Below are 27,392 nucleotides of genomic sequence, written 5' to 3' on the forward strand. Positions count from 1 at the left end.
TAAATAAAAATACATAGATACATACATACAAAATACATTTTTTATACACAAATATATATTATAAATACACAAATAATTATGATTTAATAATGATAATTTAATATATAATATATAAATATGAATTGATACAATTGTAATTAAGAAAATATCTTATAAATATATTTTTAATTATTTACAGTACTAGCATTCTAATCTCTCTCTCTATCCATCTATAAAAAAAAAAAATCTCTCTATCCATCTATCCATACATAAAATGTATGTATGTATGTATATGTTATATCTCATCTGCTTTACATCTAAACCATTTTGTCGGATAGATAAACAACATCCAATGGATGCTTTTATAATTTACATGCATTTATAATTTACAACATTCAGTTTTAGCTCATAAAAAGTGTAATTATAACGCACAACCAAAACGCACCTTAACGTTAAATCCAAATCGTCCGTTTTCATCCGGCCTCATTTTAATCAGAACAAGATTGTCATGAGGCACGGCTCCATTCTGTGGAAACAAAGACAATATGAATCAAATGAATCAAGACGAACAAACACATGTGAGTGTGTGTTTTCCTCACCATGCTCTTTCCTGATGCCGCAGGTACATTGTATAATTCGCTGAGGTGGTCGTCCAACTCGTGCTGAGACTGTGATCTGCCGTTGTGGGTCAGAGGGTCTTTTCTGGACTGTTTTGGGGGCAGAGCGGGCGGCTGCTCATCAGTCGTTACATCGGGAGACCTGAAAAAACATTAATCCAAAGGTGAATGACTGAATACATCACATACTGCATTTGTAGGGCACTTAGAGGTCAGGGCTGGTAAACCATAGGTCCTTGTCCAAACATGAACCAAATAAATACATAAAAATGCATAAAGCAAATGTTTGACAATCTCAAAGTAACTAAAAAAAAAAATCATGGAAAACACTTGTGTAAGAGTCCATGATTTGTGTGACAGAGTGCTTGTGTAAGTGTATAGCGCCATCTATTGCATTTTTAGAGAAACATCACATCTCATGAAATCAAAATTGACATTTCTTATTTTTTATAGAATATTGGAATAATTCTTATAAATGATTTATCGATGCATATTATATATATATATATATATATATTTTTTTTTTTTTTATTATTAATGTGCCCTTGTAATCTTTAACCAAAATATCTTCCCTTGTGATATTTTAAGAGAAGTGATCTCTTGCAGTGACATCACTTCTTTTCTCTGATTATGTGTTTACTGGTGCGAGGGCGGGGCAACCTGTCACTCATATGAAATCGACCAATAGCAAACCACAACCATCCAATGAATTCTTGATGGACAAAATAATATATTTGTTTTTGTTTAAGAAGCCGTTTTACTTGTATATGTTACAATAAAGGAAGAAAAGACTATATCAATTTTTGTATTTGCCGACTTTAATGTAAAGAGACTGTAATCTACAGATAAAATATTAAACAGCTTTTACAATTTTAGTAATACAATTTTCATGTTTCATGTATATTAAAATCTGGTCAATACAGATTAAAAAAAAAACATTAAAATATATTTTTTTCTATTTACATATGCATTTATATAACTTTACAATATCTAAACAAATAAAGTGAAAACTGAAATCAATAGATTTTTATCAATGTTTTGGTACTTAAGTGAATGTAGGTATCACAACATTATTAATATTAATAACTACTCAATTTGATATTACTAAGTGATTAGAAAGTTGAATAGTTGCGATGAATGTGTTCAGTCCTTTATTATAAGAAAACACTCTTCAAGAAACACTGCTCTTAAATCTATCTTTTAAATTTAGCACTAGCCAGGAAGAAACAAATGTCCAAAGTTGAATATTCAATTCAACTTTTTTGCAGTTTTATTATAGAAAAAGTAGAGACCTTTGACTTTTTGCAGACCTTTTCACTTAGGAGTCTTTCGTAAATTTTCCAGTAGTGCACGATTACCGGATGAGGATTTTTGCCTTTACAGAGAGCAACAGATTGAATATTTTAGAGCCAATCATAACTAGACATAACTTTAATTCACTCCTTTTTCCAAGTCTGAAATTTGACATTTTCATAATCCCAGTTTTTTCCATGACCGTCTGTGGGAACCTTGCCTGTAAACGGGGATAAACTGAACTGTAAACCATCCAAGGATCATGGGTAAGATGATCTGATTTCCTCATAATCATTTGCAGACTTTTCATAAAATGGCGTAGCCTAGGCAACAATGGTGATTTATGTTCTGTAAGTAAGTAGCAGGAGGCATGAGCGGCGCTGTATATCTGCTGGGTGTTTAGTGAAGATTTCCAACAATTCATCAAAGCTCGGCATATTTGCATACCAGGCGGAGAGTATTAAGACCCGGGACTGTTGCTCAGAGAGAAGCCATGTCTGTGTGTACACACACACACACACACACACACACACACACACACACACACACACACACACACACACACACACACACACACACACACACACACACACACAGTGTCTCCTTATGAATGCTCAGATTTCAAGCATGAAAGCCCCTCTACTCTGCAGTCTACAGACAGCGCTCAGCGCCCCGGCCTCCAGGACATTTACATAATAAAAACAAACGAGGCAAAAAAAATTTACCGTTACAACGAAGACCAGGATTGTTTCAATTGTCAGCCTGAAGGGAGAGATATCCGATTCGTCTTTTGTGTTGTTTAACTGTAGGTTGAATGTGCCGAGTCGAAAACGCGACGTGACACTAAATAGACGACATGAATGAAGGCTGGTGCTAGTTAGCGTACAGTTTTAGGTCAAGTTGCCTAATAATTAGACTTAATGTAACACTCAGGCTTTGTTTTGTAGAAAATTTCTACTTTTCAAATGTTAAGGCTGTAACAACTAATTGATTAAATTGATAAATTTAGATTTTAAACTTTTCTCGCAAACAATGAGCCCCACAAAACATTAGCAAAACGAATTTCATAAATGCAATAGTTTGCGTAAAAATGGTTTTACGAATAATTAACTACACGATAAGGCAGCAATAACTAGCTATAAAATAAAGAAGAAATAATAATGAAAATTGCTGAGAAATGCCACTTCTGATTAACTAACATTTTTATGTGTAAACTACAAACTGGCACATACATGTTTTTACTTTGAGTAAAAAAAAAAAAAAAAAAAAAAAAAAAGATTTTTAGGCCAGCAAAAACTAAGCAATAAAAATCCATAAAAACTGCTAAAAATGATCGTCAGTGTTTTTTTTTGCACATTGTACAAGAAAATCATGCTAGAAATAAAATTTGCCATTTTTATCCAGTTAATCATTTAAACACACAAATAAATCAATAAATAAAAAATGTAATTGTTGTTAGTAGCACTAACTTTTAAAAACTCAAAGTATGTTATTTATTTTTTTATTTTTTTAAATATCTAGCAAAAACAGTCTAGCAATGATGTCAGTGTCATTTGCATACTGGGATTTTTTTTTTTTTTTTTTTTCATATTCTTTCAGGTCAAAAAAAAAGAGAAGAGAGAAAACAAGCACGACTCATCTTTATGAACATGAAAACTCCACAACAAAAGTCAACTACACAGAATAATTCAAAGGTGAACTGGACAACCCAGATTTGGAAATTCTCACATTGCGAAATGAGATTGGTGGCAAGATCTGAGAAAGGAAATGCGTGTTATGCGTGGTCACAGTTCATTCCATTGGAAAATAATGCTTGGCTCACCAGTGTGAATTCAATCAGTCCTGCCACCGTCACACACTGAACTGTGCCCACCACAAAGCTCAGATCAACTTCCCCTAGCTCAAAACTTGCTGTTTCTCAGACTGGAACGTGTGTGAAAACAGTGTTTAACCAACAATGTGTCATTTCGTTAGAGGTGTGTGGTCACACGATATTAAACCTCAGGTTGCTAGCGAGAGTATGCGTCTACAATGTAGTGCTAAAATAAGAACAGCGGAAACTTTGATGACTCAAAGTGTGTCAGTCCAGCCCTGAAAACTCATCAAGCAGATCAAAATCTAGAACTGAGTAATCTTTGAATACAAATATTCAAATTGTCTAACTGGACACAACATAACTAAAGGGGTAATAGATTACCTGTTAGAACTTTTATAGGACACACACAAGCAAACATAAATGCAATGTGGTTGTTAAACACAGGAGAGTTTTAGCATCATAACATTTAGCCTACAAGCCTTACTGGGTGGAAAATTCATGTGTCTTATCTTCACAATAGCCTAAAGCACACTGCCAAATGCCGTGACAAAACTCAACATGTCAGTCTGACAAAAACATTATGGTTAAAAAATAATTTGACAATTGAGTCATAGAAGAGGATGAAAGTTTGTGATAAACAGCTGTATGTCTTATGTAAACACTGTTACGTGTAAACTATAAAGTTACGTATTAAACTCAATGCAATAGTTTACACAAACATGTTCTTACGAATGATCAACAAAATGTTAGGGTTGCAAAAAAAAAAAAAAAAAAAAAAAAAAAAAAAATTCTATAAAAATTATGTTTAAAAAAATAGGTCTCTGATGTCCCCAGAGAGTTTTAGGTCAACATGATGATTTTTTTAATAGCATATTAAATTTGAAGGTAAGCAAAAACTCAGTTTTTGTGTGTGTCCCTTTAAATGCAAATGAGCTGCTGCTCCCAAGTAGGGGGTGGAGTTTCAAGAGTTTGTGTTAGCACATAGTGTTAGCAGCGAAGATTACCTCACGAAGACTCACTAAAAATGTCAAACTGTTCAGCCTTTTATGTTCAAACCGAAGTCGAACAATGATGGAGAGACTCAAGAAAAAATTGACAACATGTAGAATGCAACAGGACGTTTCTGAATGGTTAGTTGATGAATTTATGTAGCTGATGTGGAATTAACTATCTTAAAGTTATTGATTGCATATTCTGTCATTATAATCTATACATCGCCCATGTGGGAACTATTGTAAGAGCCAGAGAATATATGCTGCATGAAGATAGAACAGGTATAGTTTAGTTTAATTACGGTTATATCTTATGTTGTCATCTTGATTTTTCATGACATGCTATTGCATTTGTGTCTTTTGTTGCGTGTTCTCGGGGGCAGGGTTGTTTATGTAAATTCTAGGGTTAGTGATGTCACAAACCCAGGAAGAAGCTTGTTGTAGTCCCTCCCAGCCGTTTGTTGTAGTCCTTAAAAAGCAATTTCTTTAAAAGAAAATATCTCCCTTTGCTTTGAACTTTGAGCATCATAACTTTGCAGATGTTGTTTATGCTCTAACAGCAACATTACACACTAACTAAAAGTTAAAAAAGTGAAATCATTATCAACCATCCCTTTAAACTGAATGCAATAGTATGCATAAACACGTTTTTACGAATGATTAACAAAATGTTTTGGCCCCCAAACTGATAAAACTGTATTGTGAAAACCATCGAAAATGAATGTAAATATATTGACTGTTTTTACACTTAACCCAAGTGGTTTTACACTTTTTGCCCAAATGGTATAGTGTACATTTACACTTTTTACTGCTTTAAATTTTGCACACTGTACAAGAACAACATGCTTTTAAAACTAGTCATTTATATTAAATTATAAATTTAAACAAATAAATGAACAAATTAATTAACTATTGGGTTATTAGTAGCACTAACTTTTAAAAGTTACAAATTTTACTGTAAGCATGTTCTGCATTCAAAAATATTACTATGTCATTGTCATGTTTGCATACTGAATTGTGACTGTTTCTTTTCCTGAGACATTAAAAATAATGAGTTTGTGATAACGAGGACAGTTTTTATTTATTTATATTGCTTTATGACTTGGATGATCTGGAGTGCTTAAGACAAAAAGTTACAAACTCACGGTGTCGAGTCCAGGCTGATGCTATTGGCCTGCGTGGAGGATGCAGACTTGTGATTGGTTAACGTCTGGCATGGTGAGTCATCGATCACGTGATCGACTAGGTGACCGATGGAGGACGGCCTGACCCGCGCACCCTCTGTGTTAAACACGGAGTTACTGCTGAGGAAAGAAACAAATTAAAAACTTAAACTGTGTAAGTGCGTACTAACCCACAGATTGGATGAACCTGGATATGTGGGTAAGTTTGTGTTTGTGTGAACTCACTGATCGGGCGAGTCTGGCGGAGAACGGTTCGGCAGACTCTGAGTCTCGAGTCGGTCGTCCGAGAGGGAATTCCTGCTGACGGTCTCCCAGTCCAAACCGCTCATCAGTCTCCTGACCAGAGGCTTGCTTGGTGACCTAGAAACACATTCGATTCACAAAAGATCATTTATAATGTGACAACCTGCTCCATCAACCAGAACCACAAGAAACATTGTAGAATTCAATTTCCAATGTAAAACAAAATCAGAATGGTTTGCTTTTGAAAATATTAGGACCACTACTACTGTGACATTACTTAGCATTTAAGTAAACCAACATTTGACATATATAACATATATTATATAACTATTAGAATTACGATCTTTATATGATCTTTTTAGATATATGACTATTTTTTGGTAGTGAAACAGTAGTTTACAAACAAATGTTCTTTCCTGTTACCTTTGGTTTGTATACATTCCACTCTTTAAAAAAAAAATCTTAGTTGGTGTAAACTTTAGGATTACTGTGAAAAAAATTCAACTTCAATGTTATTTGCAGTAAGCAAACCAACAAGGTACATTTTACACATTCTGATGTTTTTTTTTTAACAAAAGCTTTAAATTTTACAATGAACAAACACTAATTTACAAACAACGTTTCCTGTTACAATGTTTATTACTCCCGAAAAAGTGCCCTGAAACATACCTCAAAAGTTCATTTTTCAATTTTGCGATATTTCAAAAAATTTATGTACACCAAAATTACATTTTACACATTACAATGTTTTTCCAGCAAGTACATCAGAAAAAGGTTACAAGCAATACACCAACTCTTTCCTGTTATGATGTTTGTACACTGCTACTCCTAAAAACTAAAAATATCTAACTTTTTTTTTTTCTCACTTTTTCTGATGAAACATCCAAAAAAAAAAAACCCGATTACATAGAAACTAATTTTCAAAGAAAATGTTCTTTTCTGTAAACTTAAGCTACTCCTTAAGTAACCATACTAGATAACTGTAGTTGCACTAAACAAACATTAGTTTACAATAAACACGGTTTCCTTTTGCCTTGTTCGTACACATGCTACTTTTAAACGCCTTGAGCGTGTTCTTTCAAAGTGCCCTGAAACTTTTCTCTAAAGTTACTTACTGGATTTTGTACACTTTAGAAATACTACTAAAAACATTCCAACTTCAACTCATTTTGTGATATATCTTAACATTTACATAAACCAACATTTTTTTCCCCAACAAAGATATCAGAAAAATGTGAGAAGCAATACGCCAACACTAGTTTACAAACAAACGCTCCTTTATGTTATGTTACGATGTTCACACACTTCTTCTGAAAACCACAAATATCTGTGAATCTTTAGATTGAGACGTTCCTCAAAAAGCATTGGGAGGATCTTTAAACAATTATCATATACTTAACCGAGAACAGGTCGGTGTAGACAAGAAGAAATACCTCTTTGAAGTATGATGAAACATAAACCGTAGTTTAATTTTCAGCCTCAGCATCTTCGAACAAACTCTGCTCTCGAAGCAAACTTCTGACTGTGTTTTCACAAACATGTGCACGACATGCGCACGCCCTTCACAGCCGTGTGCTACACAGCCCTGCTTATACTTCCTGTGTTTGGGTGTCATTCTGAGAACATCTGACCACACACCGACAAACACACACTGACACTTATCACACCACAGGGATCAAAACAGGCGGGATGCATCACACCCAAACACATGTACACACTGCAAACTATCAAACAGATGTGACTGTATCAAATTTTCATGTTCCGATAATTGCTGAATCTTTTTTCACGGTATACGGTAATATCACGATATTGAAATAAGTTGCAAAAAAAAGTGTTGTCATACTATAACAGGTTTAATAACTTTTCTTTAGTTCAAAAAGAACTCTGAACATTTAAATACAATAAAGCAATACACAAAAATGTATAAAGTAAACATGTTTCAAACAGTTTAAAGTGCAAAAAGAATTAAGAAGAACAATAGGTAACACTTTACCATAAAGTCTCATTAGTCAACGTTAATTAATGCATTAACTAATATTAACAATGAGCAATACCTACGTTTGTTATTATTCTTTAACGTTAGTTAAAAAAATACAACTGATCATGTTAGCTCAGATCCATTAAATAATAGTTATATTAAAAACTTTTGATTTTAATACTGGTTATTAAATGTTGAAATTAACATAAACTAAGATTAATAAATGCAAAAAGTATTGTTCATTGTCAGTTTATGTTAATAAATGAATTAACTAATGAAGCCTTATTGTAAAGCGTTTATTGTAACGGTATATGTATTCGTCCCGGTACAGACATCACGGTTCGGTGCATACAGTCAGACAACGACTACAGTCAGTCTTAGTAGCAGGGATGCAAGCACATCAGGGAAAAAAAAAAAGGTGAGAAAGATGCAAGAAATCCCATTTAAAAAAAAAAAAAAAAAAAAAAAATTATATACATACACATATACACACACACACATACATACATACATATATATATATATATTATAGCTATATTTAATATTCATATTGACTTATGAGTTGAGTATGTCCGCTATAGCTGCGCAGATTACATAAACTTCGCCAGCAAATTGAGTGAACATAATTTGTGAAACACAACCTGCCAAATTGCCTAGCATATTGATTTGACATCGTTACCCTCCACAGTTGGCTTTTACCCGCATTTTACAGGCCTTCATTTCAAACCCTGTCATTATGAAATTGCACAGAACATCTTGTGTGTGTAAAAGCAAACTGTTTAATTACGTTATGACAATATAGTATAGTAGAGTTCAACTAAAGTTGTATTCGTTGGCAAAATGGTAATGTTAGTAGCGTTATACAAACTGTATTTGGAATAATAAAAAGCATTTAAGTGGAAATAATAAAACAGTGGAAATCACAGCAAGTCAGCCATGTCAGGCTTATTAACAGTCCCAAGCTTTACACATCAATACTTATGCCAATTAAATGAAGGTTATCATAACACTACTTTACGAGATTCTTACGTTAAGGCATGCGGGCAGACCTTGCGGAGATGACTCTCATCTGTCATGCACTCTTCTCAGGAGCGTTGCATGTGGTGTGAAGCCAGGATGTCGGAGTTTTTTTTTTTTTGACAACTGAGAAGGCGTGATTCTCATGATTTCATTCACTGTGACCCTGTCCATCTCAGACAGATATTATTGTGAGTGTACGCAAATAAAAAGACCCTTTACAGTTTTGAATGATGCCTTGCTTCTATCTGTATGACCAAAAATGACGGAGTATTTTAAATTGTTTCCACTGTTATAATGAGACAAATTCATTTGCCATTGTGCCGGATTGTGTGGTGTAAGTCTCACTATTACAGTCCAGTGATGAAATATGTGTGGCCTAGAAATGGGAAGCCTCAGGTGCCACTTCACTCACTGTCTCCTCATAGAAAGGTGAAGTAGGCTCTTTTTCTCACGTTATATTTAACTTTGTGCATCCGCTATAGTTAACGAACTCTCACGCGCAAAGAAAACGACAGAGTAGGCTACGCACAACACGTTAATCAAACCAATAAGTTTGAAAAAAAGCCTAGCCAGCCAAGGCAACTTTTCTTGATACTTGAAATTAAAAAACTAAAACTTAAAAATGAATAAAAACTGTAGACATTTTTAAAAAAATAAATAAATAAAATTGACAAAGACAACAAATTACTACTTGTAACTTCTAGCTTTAATTAAATTTAAAATTAAAACAGAAAATACGAAAAAAAAAAAAAAAAAAACAATTCAAATTTAATAAAAACTATAATAGGATCTCAATTATACTAAAATAACACTGCCGTGAACAAACAAACACAATGGTTGGGTATTACTACCACATAACTTTTCACGTTCCCCCCTCTCATTGGTTATTAAAAAATGTGTTACCGTGCAAAAACTCTGTTCTTGATGCCTCTTTCTTTTCCGTACTGTACAGACTGCGCCTCTGTCCTCCCACTGCAAAACAGCCAGAACATAGTGTCACTGCAGACTCTCGAAACTCAATTTGTGCAAGAATCAGGAGAGATAGCCATACAACAGATGATAAAATGACTTCTAATAAGGGTAGGGGATATAATATATATATATATATCGTATCTTTTTCAGCTTTTCGACTAAATTCAGTATGACATTTTGATATGTATGCATTTGTAATTTGAAAACTTTCTATACAAGGAGTAGATATAATGAAAAAATATTTTTTATTATATTAATATATATATGTAGCAAGTTAACAAACCGATAAACCACAATATTAAGCACACTTTTACTTTTAAAATGTGGGAATTGAGGGGAAAAAAGTTGATAACCATTAGCTGAATCTGTGTTTTGAACAAACTCAGAATTAATTCAGATCAAAAGGAGCTGATCTGCATGTTCCCATACTTGTATGTGACAAGACAAGGAGAAAAGAACAGCAAAATAATTTTTAATGTTTTCCATCATGAAATCTTCAGGTGGAACATTTACACTGCAAAAAAAATTATTTTCTTCCTCAGCATTTTGACTTGTTTTCCAGTAAAAATCTCAATATTCTTAAATCAAGTTACATTTACCTAAGAAGCAATTTGACATATGATGTTGAGTCTTGTTTTCTGAAAAAATAAAATAAAATAAAATAAATAATCCAAATTAAGTGAGTTTATGCTTAAATCAAGAAAATAAAATGGGGTCAGAAAAATAATCTTGTTTTAGCTTTGAATTGAGTTTATTTTTGGCAAAAAAAAAATTCTTATTTTAAGCATAAATTCACTTAGTTTGGATTTTTTTTTTCAAGACTTAATATTAGGGCTGGGCGATATGGCCAAAACATTTATCAAGATAAAAATTTTAATTTTATAAAAAATGTTATCAGTCAATATCGATAATTATCACAAAAAAAAAAAAAAAAAAAAAAAAAAAAAAAATCTTTTTAAATTTAAAGGTAGATTTTTGCTCCTGAGTGAAAGCTGTAGAAACCAGATAGTCAATTGTGGTTTTAAACTACTCTTTATTGTCAGAACATGACAAACGCTTCACTTTTTTAAAATTCTTTACACTTTTCCAGTCATTTTAAAAAATAAATATATTCATAGAAAAATTAAGAACAGAACAGTGCAGGCTGCAATATAAATAATATTACATGTTTTGTCTCTTAGAAAGGCACATTTGACACTAGCTTGAGTTGACAGTAGTAGTAGCTTGAGTTAGGAAGCAGATATAAATTTATGTTCATTAACAAAATCAGTAACATCTGAAATAATTTTGACAAGCTCATTTTTATACGGTAATTTAAATATTCTGTTTTGAGTTTTATTAAAATTAACCATTGGTCTTCCGTAGTAGCATACATTTAGATCATGACAACCACAGTTAAAACCACGCATCTAGCACCTCAATACCATGGAAACATCTAAATATATGGTTTCTATGGTATTTGTACGAAAAACAGTAGCCTAAATACATTTAGTATAAATGCACAAATGCTTAATCACAAAAAAAAAAAAACTGTAATTATATTCCATTACTCCTTTAATACATTTAACACATGTCTACATTAATAATATCATAAAATTCAATATGAATATCCCACATTTCTGCCACAATACCATGGTGCAGTTAGTGTTACTGGAGTAAATCCATGGTAAATGATGGTGACTTGTAGATTGTAAAACCTTCTGACTGTATCGATGCGCAGTGTTTCTCCTATTTGTCAGCGCTGTTTCATCAGGACACCGAGACATCCGTGTTCTTCGCTGAATTCAAGTGCTTTTCACTTCATCTTACAGCACTGTTTAGTGGTTGCGTAGTAAAGCGAGTAAACGCATGAGCTCTAGTAAGCTCGCACTGCCATTTGAACTTTGAGCCGAGCGGATAAATGGTCCGTGTTGTGGATCAAATGAGTAGCACTGTTTCATTGCACTTTTGCAGCATAAACATTATATTGAACATTTATCGGACTCTTGTTATCAAGGAAAATTATTTTGCGATAATAATATATATATAATATTTAGAATTTTTAGGTATTTGTGCTGGAAAACAAAACAAAAATACTGAGGATAAACATTTTTTTTACTTTTGCATAAATTTGAGCTTCCAAATGCCATTGCGTGCTTCTATATCCACAACATCCTAACAAACAAACAAAACAACTCTTCTAACGTTCTCACCAGTAGCGGAACTTGGATCCGAGGGTGAAGTACTGCAGGAAGAGGTTTCTCTCAGGAGGAATGGGCCGTTCCAGTCTGAAGAACGTGTGATGCTCCACGCAGGCCTTCCATAAGTTCTTACAAGCTCTGTAGTTCATCATGTTGAAACCCAATAAAGTCTCTCCGTTCTCAGTCTGTGACACATAGAAAGAAAAAACAGAGGAAGATGAAAAAGAAAGATTGGTGAGCTCACAGTATTCTGCAAATGATCCATTTTAGTATGCAACAATTTCAGTAGTTAGTACCAATAACAATAAAATTTCACAATTCAATTCCAATTTCACTACTACATCCAGTAACTGATCAAATGTAATCTGCATTACATAACCAGATTCCAGAAATTAAGTACTTGTAATCAGATTACATTACATTTTAAAATCCTCATAATCAGAATACAGTTACTTTTTCTATTGATTACCTACCTGGTTTTGCTTATATATGTTTGGGAAACCCTGATGTAATGTAATGTTTAATGCAATTCATGTTGTTGATGCAAAGAGTAGAATATAATTTCTTTCTATTTATATTTTTATATCAATATTGTACAAAATTATCCTATTCAAATCAATGTAATAAACAATGTAGGTCAAAAGTAATCTAAAAGTAATCAAAAAGTAGTCTGATTACCTAAAATGAGTAATGTAACTATGTTACTAACTATAATTTTCATCATATAATTTATAACCGGTAAAAGACTACAATTTGTATGTAATCTACCCAGCACTGACTAGATCATAATAGTTAAATAGTAGTTCATATTAAAAATGTTAAACTGAAACAATGGCATGTAGTTCTGTAGCATTTTCAGTTATTTAAACATCAAGTAATAATTAATGGTGTAATAATCAGGTAAAGACAGATTTCGATTAAATGCAAAACAATACATCTAAACAAATACATACCAGTTCTCTTCTTATTTGTATAAAAAACTGTTTAGATTTAAAAGAAATTTTTACAATTTTCAACCTGAAACACAAGAGAAAGAGAGGGAAGGGGACATAAAAGATGATTCAAATGAGAATTTGTATTCACAAGCTTTCAAATGTGTTTACTGAAATGGATTTGTCACTTCTAAAGAAATTTACACCTAAAACGACACTTACCATGGAAAGTGGTTGACTCGTACCCTGTCCTTATACACGGAGATGCCGGCAGACAAAACTCCAATGTAAATCTCTGCGTTACAGTGGTCCTGAAATCATGAAGAGTAGGCAACCATAAGGACGCAGTTACCATGGCAACATCAAAACCATTTTGTTTTAAAGAGTGCTTAGACTTTTGGTTTGCTTAAGAAGGGATGCCCAATATATTGGCGACCATTTCGCTATCAGCCAATAATGACAGATGGATAGAATAGTTAAAACGAACAACAGATCAAATGAACGACAGAATATATTGACATAACAAATGATACATTGAGCAATATATTAGTAATGCAACAACATTTCAGCAACTGAAAATTGATTTTATTTGGTTGCCAAAATTAAGTTTCTGGGGGCCAAAGTCATTGACTGAAAGTGTGATGTTGAACCGTGAATAACTCTAGAAAGGAGCGTTTTGCTAAAAATATGCACTATATTACATTTTCCCTTAACCTGTTGTTTTAATTATTTAATGTATGTTTGAATAAATCTGTCATGAAAACAAGTTATTACAGCCACTGTTTAAATGTTTATATTTCAACAACCAATTAGAGTTAAAAAAAAAAAAAAAAAATATTCCATTTAAAAATATATATATAAAAATGTTCCTATGTGCAATTTAAATGTTTATATACAACAAGTTTTACTTTAGTGTTGATTAAATAAAATTTGATTAATTGATTACTAAATAAACTTTATTTTAAGTTTCGGTTTCCAGCTAAATAAAAACTTTTGGTTTTGTTTCGGTAAAAAAAAAAAAAAAAAAAAAAAGCACCATTCACTACACAACATAGAATGACAGAATAAATGATAGATTGACCAATAAAACAAACAGATGACAGAATGAATGACAGACAAACAAATTCTAACCACATATATTTAAATTAGTGGGCAAAATTGCAAAAAAAAAAAAAAAAAAAAAAAAAAAACCACAACACAAAACAATGGTTCATTCTTAATTAAGAAGCACCAGAATTCATTCAAGCCTCTAGTGTTTGTTTGCAGTACATATGAAACAAGAGGGGCAACCAGTGGGGTAAGATGGGCTGGTCACTCACCCGAGCATAGTGCAAGTCCACGCCGTACAGCTCCAGCGTCCGTGCAGCATTCAAGTAGTTAAACTCGGACTGAGCTGGTGTGAGTCCACTGTGAGAGAGAAGAGAGACTCAATCTCAGAGATCCACAAACAATGAACCGCCTTGTTCCACAAATCTGCCAGTGTATGTGTGTGTGTGTGTGTGTGTGTGTGTGTGTGTGTGTGTGTTCAGCTGTGACCCTTTGTTCCTCCGTCTCCACTGACACTCAGTTAAATATAAGAATCTTTAACACACTAGAGGATTTCATGGACACGTCTTACTTGTGCTCTTGGTGAAGTTTAGCGACCTCTTTCTCAAAGTCCTGCGGAGGGTTGGGAATGAAGCTGTACTCAGAGAGGTACCCAGACAAATGTTCGGAGTGACTGTAGTCCCCCAACTCAGCTGAAACACAAAACAGGCCAAGAAACCATGTGTGCATGTATGTCAACGTGAGCACAATGTGTCTTTCACTCTTTCAAAGAACCAGGCTTCCAGTTTCCTCATGGAAGCTACTGGAAACCCTTTAAAGTCAACAAGAATAAAGACACCATTTACTTTTATTCCCAAACAACAACAAAAAATTGGCTGATACTGATAAGATGATAATTTTAGCAAAATTATATGTGGCCAATAACCTAATAAAATTAACAGTAATTAATAATATAATTAATAAATCTTATTTTAATCTTAATCTTAAATTTTCTCGACAAACAAACACAAAAACTAAATTTGTAAGTACATTTATCTCAAAATCAAACATTTGAAGCATTAAACAATTTTGTAAAATTTTCTCAAGAAAAACCCCATTAAAACTAAATTTGCAAGTACATTCATCTCAGCATTATAATTTGAAGCATTAAACAATTTTGAACAATTTTCTCAACAAAACCCCACTAAAACTAAATCTAGTACATTCATCTCAACATTATAATTTGAAGCATTAAACAATTTTGTATAATTTTTGACTTAAAAGAAGCTACTAGTAAAACAGAGCAGCTGTGCTAAGTGTAACGTGACTGGCTACTACAAAAGATTGTTAATCATGTAATAAAATCGGCACTAGACACATTTTTCAGCTTTATTACTGGAAATGGGTCAGACAAGGGACAGGAAAGAGACAAAAGTCAGCTCATGAACTATTTGGCAAACCATAGCCTTTGTGCATCCTGTGCGGATGATTATATCACCAGCCAAACAAAACCGCAGGTCTGCAATCAGCTCCTCAAAATTTGCTTCATTAATATTGACATTTAAATAATGATGAATGGCAAGTAATATACTTCGCACAATATCATGAAATAAAGGTACAAAATACACCTCATTACAGATACATCATTTTTTTTATTTGCCAAACTGTCAGAAAGCATTTCAAATTATCTGTCAATGATTTTAAAATTAGGTAAATGGCTGAAAAATATTCAGCTACCATGCTCTATAGATACTGGCACTGGAAAAACCCACAGGACCACTAATTGTTAATGCATTAATAATCTGAAATACTTACCCTGAACAGCATAAGAAGCCAGAAGAACTGCAGTGTTTTGTGGACAAGGAAGCCTAGTAAAGAGATAGAAATGAAAATTTTTACATGAGATTGACTTTGAGAGGGAAAATTATGAATTTTACATGTAGAACGTGTGTCCTTACCTGCCGCTCAGAATATCCTGCTTCAGTTGCAAAAAGTACAAATACCTATGATAAAAAATAAATACAAATAATCACAAACAAAATCACTGTTGTGTAATGTAATAAGTTTCAAGACAGAGAAAATGTGTTATTTTTACTATAACATAGAATTAAGTTATATGATTAATGTTATATTTTACTTGTCATATGCGCAGGAGTGTTAATGAAAGAAGAAGAAAAAAAACAAACAAAAAACAAAAAAAACAAAACGGTACCTTGTGTACTCTTCCTGTAATTTACCAGGGTCACTCACGAAAAACTTCACCCTGAACCTCAGATTATGTGGGGATGGCCCTGAAAATGACAAAAAAAAAAAAAAAATCATTCAAAAAACATTTCATTTTGATACTTAAGATGAATAAAACAAAAACCTTCACATTTAAAAATTAAAGAAAAAAACAAAAACAAAAACACTTACTTTTGAGCTGTTTTCTAACAGGTTTGTTTGGGTCCAGCCACCTCTGAGAAACAGTCATAAACGATATACAACAGCTTGTATGAAATTTAGGCCACTTTTCACTCATAGCACAACATTTTCATGACAATCACACAAGCACAGCAATGTGAAAGACCAAAACTGCTTGTCGAGTCAAAAATCAACAACATTTAATTCAAGCAATGAATTAAACATTCAGCTCATTTTACTAGGAGCAGAAACAGAGCAGCGTTTTAATATGTGACCTGAGAATCAACTTTCCTGTTTGTGCTGACACTGTGTGTACAAACCAAAATAACTACCGAACTGCTTCGTATTCTCTATAAATAAAAGACTGAAAATGAACAAGGTACATGTGTAATATTTTCGTATCTTTCATATCACTTTTATGCAAAAATATGAATTTTTCAGGTTCAATGCTCTATTCATGCCACATGAGGTGCTGCTTCAATGAACAGGGATTTATGGGTGATCTGTTGCCAATAGCGACAGCTAGGTGACAAGTGAGCGCCTTACCTGGCTGTCAGAAGAGTCGTCTGCTAGTTGAAGGCCGAAGTAGTCTTGCTCTGTTAGCTCCAAGTGTTTATACACTACGTCCAACAAGATCCGCCCCTGATCTTGCTTCTACAAGACACAGAAAGTGTGTTTTCATATCAGTTCTGGACTGTTATAAAAACAAAACAAAACCCCCACAAAAACACACTAAACAAATCAAAAAATGAACAAAAATCTAATAAAAAAGCAAAACAAAAACCAAACCAAGCTAAACAACAAAACATAACAAACCGAAAACACAAAATAAACCAAACCAAAAACAAAACCAAAATATGACAAAACAAAAAATTAAACAAAGACAAACCAAAAACACAAAACGAAAACCAAACACAAAACAAAAACAAACCAAAACACACAACAGAAGCCAAACCAAACACCATAGCAAAACACACAACCCGAATACACAAAATAAACCAAAACAAAAACCAAATACAAAACAAAAAACAAACAAAAACAAAACAAACAAAAACACAACAAACCAAAACACACAGCAAAAAACAAACCAAACCAAATAACCAAGTCAAAACACAACACAAACACAAAAACAAAAAACAAAAACAAAACAAAAAACCTTTTTGCTGGAAAATTAATTAATTTACTTAATGTATTATACATTTATTGATAATACAATGACTTCAAAACATTTTTATTTTGGACCGGGCATTGAAACACCACATTTATTTGGTTACATGATAATACCATGTTTCTGGACAAGCAATGTTTTTTTTTTATTTAAATGAAATTCCCACAAAAATATGGTATTATCCCAAAAAAAAAAAAAAAAAAAAAAAAAAAAAGGGAAAGAAAGTAAGTAAATGTATTGCAATATATAGTTATATATAGTATAGTTGAAATAGCATGTGTTATTACCAACTTATTACCAAAATAAATACTTGAGACTTGAAATATTATCCTCTGAATTTGAGGCAGTTTTAACAGACAAACGTTTGCAAGCTAGCTTAACCCTTCAGCTCAGAAGATCTGTGCAGCATGTATGATCATGACAGCCATGGCCTCGGGACACGCTTTTGTCGAACCCAGGAATGTGAAGCATCTGCCCAAAACAGCCCCTCTGAGCGCCACGCGGAAAACCAACCCGAGCCGCCACATCGCATAAATCCAGTTAGCCTCTATTGTACCTCATAGACGGCTGGTCTCCTGTGGTGATTCTTACCGACCTGCCATTTAGCAGACATTTTTCATCCAAACCAATTTATTGCACACTAACGGCAGTGCTGCAGCTCAGGAGCAAAATGCTGATACAGCAAAACCGAGACATCAGTAACTTTGTGGTTTCTGGGTCACCTCTACCTGGGATTGAACTTGCAACCTCTGGAAGATCATTATCCATACAACTCTAAAACATGCTCATGGTTAGTAAAGGAAGGAAGAGTTCACTCAGAAATAAAAGTGCTGTCATCATTTACACACCCCCACATCATTCCATACATGATTCTTTCTTCTGAAGAAAACAACTGAAGATGCGTTGCTAAATGTTCAAGCTGCTCTTTGCTTTCAATAGGAAAAACAACTTGAATTTCAGGCTGTTCCTCACACAAAGCATCTGTATGGCTTTAGAACATTTGAAATATATAGTGCACAAATCATATGGATAACTTTTTGGAGCTTTTTGGAGCACCTTGGTCAACATTTATTTTGGTCATATGGAAAAAAGCAGCTTAGACATTGAGCAAAGTATCTTCATTTGTGTTCCACAGAAGAAAGAATCATACTTGTTTGTAATAACACTTAAAAGATGACAAAAACTACTCTTTTCAGGGAAAAAGCGTGCCTCTCAGAGACTTTCTGTGGAACAAAGATCTCAAATTATTATTTGCAAATCTATAAGTTCTTCAAGAGGTTTATGAAGAACATTTAAATCTTTAGATTTATTTCAAAAGGTTTTCAAGAATTTTTAAAGGTTCCTTAAAGTCTTTTAGAGTTCTTCAGAACCCTTAAAGAGGTTTCTGTAGGACTCCAGGGGAAGAATCTTTGGATCTTCTCAACATCAAACAAATCGTTAAAACAGAAGACGAATGCTGAGATATCTGGATCTTTGTTCACAGTGCATTGGTTCATGGAAGTATCTTTTCCAGTCATTTTCCCATAGTGATTTTTAAAAAGTCTTCATTAAAGCATTATAAGCCATTCAACCAAACCAACTAGCTACGAGGTGAATCACAACATTACAAACTTTTTTAACTATTTGAAGCAAAAAAATTATTTGAAAATCTGACAAAAAGACAAAAGGTACAAAACTGTACTTAGTGGCTTTAGTGAGGGAAAGAACTACAATCCCATGAAGCATTGCGAACGACAATGAAAACAACTGAAAAATATAAAAGTCGATGATTATATCTATATAAACTTATTTTGTTGTAAAATATATAAATATTTGTCAAGCAATTGTGATCATGTCATTTGTTGTGCTTCATGGGAGAGTGTTTTCCCTTCAAGCTCTTTTGGGACGATTTGCTCACCACAACCCTCTGATGGGTAGACTTTCCCATTCCATACAAGAATTAAGCTTTTTAAACATGATTATTTAAAAAAAATTGTGGAAATAATGCAAATGGATGCCTTCAACAAACATTCAAAGGTCCAAATCTGAATTTTCATCAATGTCAAAGGTCTGGAACAATTGGTTATTACAAAACTTGTTTTTAATAAACATGCATAACAAATCAACACTAGTTTTTTAAAAAAATAAAGTGCCTTTTGCATTCAAAATACATTAACAACAAGTGCAAAAGTGGCAAAAAACAAAAAACAAAAAAACAATTAATTTAAAGGGTTAGTTCACCCAAAAATGAAAATTCTGTCATTTATTACTCACCCTCATGCCGTTTTACACCCGTAAGACCTTCGTTGATCTTCGGAACGCAAATTGAGATATTTTTGTTTAAATCCGATGGCTCAGTGAGGCCTGCATAGCCAGCAATGACATTTCCTCTCTCAAGATCCATAAAGGTACTAAAAACATATTTAAATTAGTTCATATGAGTACAGTGGTTCAATATTAATATTATAAAGCGACGAGAATATTTTTCGTGCGCCAAAAAATAATGACTTATTTAGTGATGGCCGATTTCAAAACACTGCTTCAGGAAGATTCGGAGCGTAATGAATCAGCGTGTCGAATCCGCAGTTCGGAGCGCCAAAGTCACGTGATTTCAGCAGTTTGGCGGTTTGACACGCGATCCGAATCATGATTCGACACGCTGATTCATTACGCTCCGAATCTTCCTGAAGCAGTGTTTTGAAATCGGCCATCACTAAATAAGTCGTTTTGTTGTTTTTTGGCGCACCAAAAATATTCTCGTCGCTTTATAATATTAATATTGGACCACTGTACTCACATGAACTGATTTAAATATGTTTTTAGTACTTTTATGGATCTTGAGAGAGGAAATGTCATTGCTCCCTATGTAGGCCTTACGGAGCCATCGGATTTAAACAAAAATATCTTAATTTGTGTTCCGAAGATCAACGAAGGTCTTACGGGTGTAAAACGGCACGAGGGTGAGTAATCAATGACAGAATTTTCATTTTTGGGTGAACTAACCCTTTAAGTGTCAGCAGTTTGTATGAACAAAACAATAAGAGGTAGGCAAAAGCCGCTTTTCCCGTCAGGCCAAACGGTTCTCATGGCGACGTCACTTCAGGAATTCTACCAGCACGATTCAGCACGGTTATTAAAAAAAAAAAAAAAAATCAGCACGGTTATTAGACAACCGGGCCGAAAACGGTTTGTAATCGTTCCGTGCCGTTCCAGGCTCAAGTGGAAACACAACTGGAACAGTTCCTTTCCATAACCGTCCGGTGGTGGAAAAGCGGCTAAAATGTCTGTGTTTTGTTTCATAGTGCCGTTTGACATTTCCACTCTTCACAATTCCAACTGTCTCGTTAAAAATCAAACAGAACGGCTTCGTGCTGGATTGGGGCAAAATGAACGCATACCTCTCTGTCCAATCATGTTTGAAAACTATTTTCTTCATCAACTTTTTTTTTTTCCTGGTAACTGACATCCTCAGATTCCTCACCCATCCAAACGCTCACTGGAGTGAAGTGTCGCCCGATTACGTCAAACGTAATAAGCTCACTGGATGTCATGACAACAATGTCAAGAAAATCTTTAAATATCTCGCCTTCGCTTTCATTTCGACCTTCTCCAAAAAGACATAACAAAACTAAACAAATGATTTAACAAGTTTAACATGCGTTTATCAAAGTAGGAAATCCACACTTTTAACTCCTTACACACAATTAGTGCTCTTGAAATACAAAATGGAGGTGGGTCCGGATTGAATTCCCTCCAGGTTCGGATCTGGACGGAGTCCAGACTTTGAGAACCCCTGGCATATACCATCAATTAACAACATCAGAACTCAGGTCTGTCTTTAAAGCTTTAGAAATTATTGTTAAAAGTTTTTTTTTATTTATTTATTTATTTTATTTCTTAAAGGAACATTCCACTTTTTTTTGAAAATAAGCTCATTTTCCAACTCCCCTAGAGTTAAACAGTTGAGTTTTACCGTTTTCGAATCCATTCAGCCAATCTCCGGGTCTGGCGGTACCACTTTTAGCATAGCTTAGCATAGCTCATTGAATCTGATGAGACCGCTAGCATCTCGCTCAAAAATGACCAAAGAGTTTAGATATTTTTCCTATTTAAAACTTGACTCTTCTGTAGTTACATCGTGTACTAAAACTGACAGAAAATGAAAAGTTGGAATTTTCTAGGCCGATATGGCTAGGAACTATACTCTCATTCCGGCGAAATATCGAAACTCATTGGTCATTTTTGAGCAAAATGCTAACGGTCTAATCAGATTCAATGATCTATGCTAAGCTATGCTAAAAGTGGTACTGCCAGACCCGGAGATCGACTGAATGGATTCAAAAACGGTAAAACTCAACTGTTTAACTCTAGGGGAGTTGGACAAATGAGCTTATTTTCAAAAAAAGTGGAGTGTTCCTTTAAGTAAATGTGAGTGGTGTTGGCCTGCTGCCAAGATCCTTGAGTGTTCTAAGTGGTTGCCAGGGTGTTGTTATGCAGCTGCTAAGGTGTTCTAATTGGTTTTTGTAGTCTTACTGGAGGGTTCTGATTGGTTGCTACTGCTAGCTGGTTTCTTGTTGGCCCAAGTCCCAAAAAAATCCACCCTGTAACCTTCAGTGTAAATATATGGTATTTCTGCATGTTTTGTAATCCACATGCTCGTTTCTCATGATTTTCAAGTATGGAGCACAAACGATACTGAAGTTTAATATTACACCAAAAAGAGGAATGAAATGTGGCCTCCTTTAGGAAAACAACCTGATGGTTGATTTAGTAGCTTAGGTTAAACAGGTGTGTACTCACATTGACTCTGAAGGTCTGTACTGTGTTGTCCAGCAGTAAAACGTTACACACCACCTGCGCGTGCTGTCTCTCTCTGGCCTCCTCCAACGCTCCCACATCGTAAGTTCTGCCAGCAGGCAACCGGAAGCGTGCGGTCATTACGGTCCCCACTCCGTCTGCGAAACACACATGACTAAAGGTCACCAACAAGCTCACCTGACCCGCATTCACCCCAGTACATGATATTGAGCAGTGTAAAACACACACTAGCCCATGTGATCCTACAGCAAACATCATTCACAAACATTTATCTGTACTCCACCTAAAAGTTCCTGTAAACAGCTATAAAGCAAGCAGGGATAATGTTTTGTAGATTTTAGCTTTCAGGTTCTACTAGTAGAAACGAGAAAGCAAAAATCAAAACACGACAGTCAGACAATAGTTTGTCAATTGAAGAAAGGAAGTGGAGGTCAGGGTTGCTGTCAAGATAAGTTGGATTCGTACAACTCACGAAAGGAAATTGCCTAATATATTTACTTTTTTTTCTGTGAGCTAACCTAATTCAGCTTCTTAAACGGCTGACATTCATAATATTAAACTCTTTCATTCAAGGTTTCAGTGATACTTACTAAACGCTCTTCTTAAAGCAAACAAGGTCAATTTCGACCAGCTCTCAGATTCCTCAAGACTGTCAGCCAACTGAATAGTTCCTCTAAAGATACTTTGAAATTGCTTTTCTAATATAAATAGGTTTTCAACAGAGACACAAATACAGAAGAATTTCTACAATTTCTACAAGAGCAAAAAAAAAAAAAAAAAAAAATTCTTCTTTTGAACACCTAGCAAAAAGAGACAGCATTTTACAGCCACAGTTTCCCAAACCTAATTAAGTTTCTGATTAGCAATGATATGTTTTTATCTAGAAGCATTTTAGATTTGGTGGGTGTAGAATCAAAGACTTTACAGTGAGTTTCCTAGAGCTAAAATCTTTAACTCTAGAGAGTTTGTAACCAACTGTTGGGTTTCTGACTCTACACCATTAAGTCTAGAGTCTTTCTCCAGGTTTCACAGACAAGGCTTAAGCTAGTCCCAGACTAAAATGCCTGTTTGAGCCATCTTGGACCTTAGTTCATCTTCAGAAACACAAATTAAGATATTTTTGATGAAATCCAAGAGTTTTTTTTTTATCCCCCATAGAAAGCAACATAATTACCACATTCAAGGTTGAGAAAGGTACTAAAGACTAATCGTTGAAATAGTCAACGTGACTACAGTGGTTCAGCCTTAATGTTATGAAGCGACAAGAATATTTTTTGTGCTCAAAAACAAAACAAAAATAACTTTATTCAACAATTTTGTCTCTCCTCTGTCATTCTCCTACGCTGTTTACACAGTGCAGTGCTTCCAGGTTCTACGTCAGAACGCCGACTCAGTATTGGCTGACGCTGTTCATGTGAGCAGCACGACGCTGCAGGAGCCGGCCAATAATGAGACGCTGTTCTGATGTAGAATACAGAAGCCTGCACTGTCTATACAACGTAAACTGTAGGAGACTGACAGGGGAGAGACGAAATTGTTGAATAAAGTAATTATTTTTGTTTTGTTTTCACGCACAAAAAGTATTCTCATCGCTTCATAACATTAAGTTTGAACCACTAGTCACGTTGACTATTTTAACCCTTTAAGGCCGGCGCTCCTGTTTGCATGTCTCCGTTTAAGAGTTGTAGATTTCACGTGTCGTTCTTGCTCATAACTTCATGAAAAATGCACAGACCATAGAAAACAACATATTTAAAGCAGATTCTCACGATTAAAGTAAACCCAAAATCAATATAATCCGTTGCGTCGATCACGAGATATTACTCACGGAGTGATGTAACATACTTGGCTAAAAACATGTCTCTCATCTTTTTGGGATGCAATGTGTTATCCAATGTTCCCGGAACCATCCATTTTCCAACATAGAATAACACAAAATAGGTAGCATTTTAAAGCTTAAGATAGCTTTTTAATGCATCTAATCATTTTGATCAACTCCTAACGATTGCTGAGAAGTACCTCTAAACAGGAGTGTACCGCCCGCCGGCGCCACCTAGCTGCGAAAAAATGAATAATCATATTTTTTAAAACTACTACCATGATGAACACAAAATTGATGTCATTTGAAAGCTTAGAGTCTGAACTTTACAATGCATGTAGCCAATTCGATTAACTCCTAAGTAGTGCTAAATTATTTGCTGATAAATAGACAAAAAATGTTTTCATAAAACAAATATATAGATTTGGATTTTCACTTATAACTTCATGAAACTCACAGTTCACAGAAAATTTTAATGCAGATTCTCACGATTAAAATGAATCCAAAATCAACACAATCCATCGTGTTGATCACGAGATATTCATTGTGGAGGAACAATTTCAAAAATGCCCATTAGGGGGCGTAACAAAAAGGCAACCTTGGTTCCAAATGCTGTAACTTTTAATTGCTTTGTGCTATCGCCACAAAATTTGATCCAGATGCAGCTCACATGTAGGAGAGCTTCACCAAATTTTCTCTGATCTGATTTCCTTCCTGAGTTATTGCATGTCAAATAAGATATGAAAATTATATATATTTTTGTCTTTTATCAGTAGTTTCTTAGCATGAGAATGTCCAAATGTAATGTAACTTATATTTTCTAAAAATGTAAAAAGTGTTCTATCAAATGATACCTACATTTTGACTCTCCTAGCTATGGTTTTGGAGTTCTGAATCTTTACTTTTGTGTATGTCGCTCAGAAAAAAAACTTCATGTCATAAAGGGTTAACAATGTCTTTACTACTTTTCTGGACCTTGATGGTGGTAATTACGTTGCTTTCTATGGGGGATAAAAAAAACCTCTCGGATTTCATCAGAAATATGTTAATTTGTGTTCCAAAGATGAATGAAGGTCTTATGGGTATGGAACGAAGGTGAGTAATTAATGACAGGAATTTCATTTTTGGGTGAACTAACCCTTTCATCTAAACCCTGTCTGTGAAACCAGGCCTTTGTTTCTTGTTGTTTGATTAGTCCTGCTGATTCACACTGCTTTCCTCTGTATTGTTACCACATCTTGGGAGGAAATTACCATATCTGGCCACAGAGCAGCTCACGGGGAGCAGGTTATGAGCTTATGTGATGTTGTATACAAAGTCTCTTTCCAGGAACACTGGCTTAACACATTTGCCACACGTTTACTGGTGCTAAGGTCGGGTGAGAAGATGACTACTGTATTTAAAAGGGATGGTTACTCATCCTCGTTCTAAACCTGAAACACAAAAGGAGATATTTTAATCTCCTTTTATATTTTCAAAGAACACCCCATTGGACCCCATTGATTTCCATTTTTAGGACAGAAAACAAAGACATTTTCTTTTGTGTGTCACATAAGAAGAAAATCATACTACACGTTTGGAATGATATGAGGGTGAATAAATGATAATTTATCTGAAAGGTTTTTACTAACAAATAAGACAAAATTAGTCCTTTTCTTTAAAATACCCCAAGCATTATCTTCCCCTGAAGTCCTTTAAAATGACATTTGCATCATTCACAGTTGCCTACAAAGTTTATTTTTACATTTCTTAGAGGTTTCTAAAAATGGACGCACCTAAGTTTCTTTACACATGTCCACAGTGTACGAAACAAGCTCCCATAACACTAAAAGGCAGCTGCATAAACAACAGGGGGTCAGAGTTCACGACCTGTAGGAGCAAACATGCGACCTATCAGCACGGTCACAGTCGCCTATTCAAACTCCCACACCCAACTTATTACAGTCATTAATCTATGACACAATCTACATGGAAAGGAACTTAGACAAAATGTTCCCATCAATAACAAATGCATTTGAGCATACTTGAACTTTTGACAAGCGTTCGACTAAATTTACGTCAAGCTTTACAATGTACCTTTAAATAGAAGATTTTGAAACAAAACATCGCTGTTTGAAATCTCTTAAAATCTCACACTTACTGTTAACGTGACGTTGTTGAAATATGAAAAGATTTGATGTAGAAGAACCGCAAAGATTTTTAATCGTAAGATCTCAAAAACACAAATCACTCCTAAAAATAAAACTTTCATATCTGATACTTACATCAGCACAATCTTATTTGTTCTGCGTGTCAATGCAGAAAGGATAATCTCTTTGTATAACTTGCTAAACTGTGATGTGTGTGAGAGAGAGCATGTGTGTGGCGGAACATTTCTCTTCTGTAGAAGTTTCCCCGGATGTCATCGAATACCACAAACACCGAAACACTTACAATTTTCCGCTGAGTGGGGTTCAGACCACCAACACCTCAGCAGCTCTCAGACAGTGGGGTTACAAAATGAGTTTATCCCCCACCCTAAAAAAAACTCTTGGTCAGCCCCTCCTAAACCAACTTCCGCCCAATAATTCCATACATCTCTTTAATGTGAAGCCATCATAACCTGTAACTAATGCATCATAAACTACAGAGGAGCTACTGTAGTGTTCTGATTAATTTCTGTCAACGTCAAGGGACGTTTACTTGAAAATATATAATTTTCCTTTGTATTTATGTGAAAACAAAAAACAAAAAAACAATTCCCATATATTTTGTTCTTGATGTCAACAGCCAGTGCCAAATTAAACTTTATGGTATTTTACAGCAAGTCTACTTGTAATATGGCCAGTACTAATACAATATTTAGCCCACTATTTATTCCTTGTGTATATGTTCTGTTGTCATTTATACACTTATAAAATTGTGAATATTCCAATTCAGTCAAATTTTGCATATATTTGGACCTATGCAGTTTATGGTATTTTCAACACATTT

General features: G+C 34.3%; 1 protein-coding gene across 5 annotated transcripts in view; it reads right to left on the reverse strand.

Moving 5' to 3' along the window:
- Positions 1–27,392, reverse strand: part of ptpn4b (protein tyrosine phosphatase non-receptor type 4b) — a 38,749-nt gene that overhangs the window by 8,061 nt on the left and 3,296 nt on the right. For 2 of the 5 annotated variants that reach the window (XM_051909443.1, XM_051909441.1), the window contains exons 2-17: positions 22,583–22,737; positions 17,182–17,289; positions 16,648–16,690; positions 16,445–16,523; positions 16,191–16,235; positions 16,048–16,100; positions 14,825–14,945; positions 14,526–14,613; positions 13,429–13,517; positions 13,228–13,291; positions 12,287–12,459; positions 10,026–10,094; positions 6,107–6,241; positions 5,843–6,001; positions 579–738; positions 425–505 (exon numbers count right to left, since the gene is read on the reverse strand). In XM_051909443.1, coding sequence (XP_051765403.1) covers positions 425–505; positions 579–738; positions 5,843–6,001; positions 6,107–6,241; positions 10,026–10,094; positions 12,287–12,459; positions 13,228–13,291; positions 13,429–13,517; positions 14,526–14,613; positions 14,825–14,945; positions 16,048–16,100; positions 16,191–16,235; positions 16,445–16,523; positions 16,648–16,690; positions 17,182–17,289; positions 22,583–22,720 — 1,605 coding nt within the window. In that variant the 5' untranslated portion in view covers positions 22,721–22,737. Of the gene's footprint in view, positions 1–424; positions 506–578; positions 739–5,842; positions 6,002–6,106; positions 6,242–10,025; positions 10,095–12,286; positions 12,460–13,227; positions 13,292–13,428; positions 13,518–14,525; positions 14,614–14,824; positions 14,946–16,047; positions 16,101–16,190; positions 16,236–16,444; positions 16,524–16,647; positions 16,691–17,181; positions 17,290–22,582; positions 22,738–26,559; positions 26,575–26,683; positions 26,807–27,392 lie in introns of those variants that run through there. The other 3 variants (XM_051909444.1, XM_051909445.1, XM_051909442.1) reach the window with 3 other exon arrangements.

Source organism: Ctenopharyngodon idella, chromosome 10 (genome assembly GCF_019924925.1).
Source record: "Ctenopharyngodon idella isolate HZGC_01 chromosome 10, HZGC01, whole genome shotgun sequence".
In the NCBI taxonomy this organism is placed as follows: Eukaryota; Metazoa; Chordata; class Actinopteri; order Cypriniformes; family Xenocyprididae; genus Ctenopharyngodon; species Ctenopharyngodon idella.